The sequence below is a fragment of the Triticum dicoccoides genome, chromosome 1B (assembly GCF_002162155.2).
Source record: "Triticum dicoccoides isolate Atlit2015 ecotype Zavitan chromosome 1B, WEW_v2.0, whole genome shotgun sequence".
Taxonomy (NCBI): Eukaryota; Viridiplantae; Streptophyta; class Magnoliopsida; order Poales; family Poaceae; genus Triticum; species Triticum dicoccoides.
The window spans coordinates 131,226,374-131,229,236 of record NC_041381.1 but is presented as its reverse complement, the minus strand read 5'-3'; the positions used below and the strand labels follow the sequence as shown (position 1 = coordinate 131,229,236).

At 49.6% G+C, this 2,863-nt stretch overlaps 1 protein-coding gene across 1 annotated transcript; it reads right to left on the bottom strand.

The window, feature by feature from the left end:
- Nucleotides 1-237: 237 nt before the first annotated feature.
- LOC119302605 (transmembrane protein 234 homolog) lies at nt 238-1,174 on the bottom strand. The gene has a single exon (XM_037579645.1). The coding sequence runs from the start codon at nt 779-781 to the stop codon at nt 395-397; it is 387 nt and encodes a 128-aa protein (XP_037435542.1). The 5' UTR covers nt 782-1,174; the 3' UTR covers nt 238-394.
- Between the last annotated feature and the right edge of the window lie 1,689 nt (nt 1,175-2,863).

The window sequence follows — 2,863 nt, the reverse complement described above, 5'->3', positions numbered from 1 at the left end:
AGAGGCAAGCAAGCTCCTTCTGAGGACTCATTATAGGCTCCACCCAGCCAGTTTTTCCGAATTCTGCCGCCTAGTCTGAGGACTGCAGCTAACTGATCCTGGATACGAACAGAACTGATTCAGATGGCACAAACAGGGAAACAGAGAATTGATGAAATGAGATGCTGTGTGTTCTTCACCATGTGATACAATTACCAGGTTCCCTATCCATCCAGGCCTGAAATAAGCAAGATTGCTAAAGGCCAAAATGAGAAACAGCCTAAATATCAGCATCAAAGGCACATGTTATCAACGGACAGATTTACACAAGTAGACCAAATTCGAGCTAATTCTACAGACAATACTGAAGACAGATGAGGACCCTTGGAAGTTGGAACGGACGAGGGTTAGCGAGCTAGACGATGCAGACCCAGACGCCGAGGACGATGAGCGCGGTGCCGAGCGCGGCGGGCGCGACGCGGGTGGCCTCCCCGAGGAGCGCGGCGGCGACGGCGGTGGCGGCGAAGGTGGTGGCGTTGGTGACTGGCACGGCGACGGAGATGGGCGAGTCGCCGAGGAGGCGGAAGAAGGCGGCGGAGGCCGAGAGGTTGGCGAGGAACGGCGCCGAGTACTGCCACGTGAGCAGGAGGTCGGCCCACCGCTGGACGGCACCGGTGCCGGCAGGAAGGGAGCGGGAGCGGCGGTCCCAGACGAGCGCGCCCCGGCGCATCAGCGCGTTCGTGGCGCCCCACACCAGGCCCACAGCCACCATGCTCGCCGCGTCGCCGCCTACCGCCGTCATGCTCGCCCGGGTTCGGTGGATCTGGGGCCTCCCTTTCTCTGCTTTCCTCACAGTGTGACTGGATCTTTGCTGACTTGTTTGGGTTGGGCTGAAATTTGGCTTTTGAAGGTTTGTGTTTGTGTAATTTCAAATTTTGGCCCCGGAAAAGAAAGCTTGTTTTTGGGTAATTTCAATTTTTGGCTAACCACTAGACTATAGAGAAGTTACAAAAATTTGAGGAAGTTTTGGGCAAGCTAATTTTCTACATAGGGGTCATACTCCTAGGAGTGATTCACGTCATTGTTTTGTTTCTTACGTCATTTTTTCTCAGTCGTCCAAATATGAGTTGTGCTGCGTGAGTTAGCCTATTCTATAGGTGGTTTTGTTCAGCGGTGTGGACGCCTGAGACCCGTCTGTCGATGAGTGGGACCGTAAGTCTTTCTTGGTCAAATGTGACGTGGCGACTGGGAGGGCATAAGGAGGCACATGTCGCTCAGTTGCCTGGTCGGGGCTGTCTACAGAGGGGGTGTGGGGGCTGTTGGGAGGGATTTGATATGTGGTGTGGTGGGGTTTGTTGCGGCTTGCTGGAGATGGGTACAAGGGTGATGTGGCGGCCCTTCTTCATTAGGGGTTTCGGTGATACTATTGGCTTTTGTCCACCTATCTGTTGGTAGCTGCATTGGAGGGGATCTGCTTTTTGTTTTTGGCCATTGTCTTTGCTAGGTCTTCACTGCTGCTTCTGGCGATATTCTTATTATACTTGTTCTACTTTTTTTAGTTTTGGCTGAGTGTCCAGCGAGAGCGGAACAATGGTTTTTATCAAAAGAAAAGAAAACCGAAGCGGTTTCATTCGATTCGTTGTGGATGGGATGATAGAAAATCAACAAGCATCAAGCGTACTCAGAAAGGTTGGGAGAGGCTTCGTCTTTGTGTCGGGCTTCATTTGCACTTTGTAGCACATGTTATCCCTAGACACATTGTAGACTTGCACTTTGTTACATATTTTAGACATTTCAACATATATGTATGTATTTACATAATGCATTGCAGTTATGAGAGGAACATGCATGTGCGTTATGAGAAGGTTGTGATTGTGTATTGTGAATGTTGCATAAATGTATTAAGATATTCGAAACAAAATCCAACAATAGAAAGGACAATTCAGGCATTTGAGGCAGTTACAAACGAAAGAGATGCCTTCGGCAATCTCAACATTGGAGACAACCGCTTGCGACTGATTTTCGAAACCGCCTGCATTGTTTCGTGTATTAGAGACACTATCTTTGAGGCGGATTGCACAACTGGCACCGTCCCATGTGGTGAATCTGCATGCAAAGCGATTCTCTACTAGTGTACTCTCCTTGCATGAGGTAAAGACCGATCTTGTTGATTTCTCAAGTGAAGATTCGTGCGGGCGTTATATTCTTGAGCTTTGGCTCATGAAATTCAAAGGCTTCATCCTGGGTATTAATCAGCGAAGTGCTCCGAGGCAACATATTCTTTATCTAGATAGACACAAGTTGTGCCTTGTCTCTGCCTGCAAACGGCCACCAAGGGTTGCTTTCGAATGTACAGGGTGCTCATATGCGTTTGTCTTTTGGTGGCAAGTCCAACTCTAGTTAGCGAAGGCAGTACTTGGATCGTCCTTCGGTGGTAGGTGTTGTACATGTGTCATTTTGGATTTGCAATGTATTTTTTGCCCATGGGCCAAAGGGGATAGCATTCTCCTTCCCGATGGCAGCGGCACGACTGCGATGTTGGGTCCCTGGTCCCTTTCTACGAAGTCCATCCATGTTTTCAACTTGTTTGTCGCCTAGGCTCAGTCTCGGTGTCGTTGTTTCGCCTTCGATTGCCCCTAGTATCTTTCCATCTTCACTTGGGTCTCTGAGGGTGGCACTATAATAGTCGACGTGGTGTCCTTCGTGCTTCGAGCAATTCAATTGTTGTGTTCTCTCTGTGGTCGCGAGGCCAGCTCCTTTCATAGCTCTCAGGTGAGCGCCTCTTCAAGTCGATGGCGTGGTGTCCTTCTAGCCAAGATGGCAGGGTAGGGTCCCTCTTCGGCATTTGAGTAGGAATGAGTTGCGTCTTCTCAACACGATGGAA

Coding starts and splice junctions, on each gene's coding strand:
- LOC119302605 (XM_037579645.1), bottom strand. CDS start 781: ATGACGGCGGTAGGCGGCGACGCGGCGAGCATGGTGGCTGTGGGCCTG.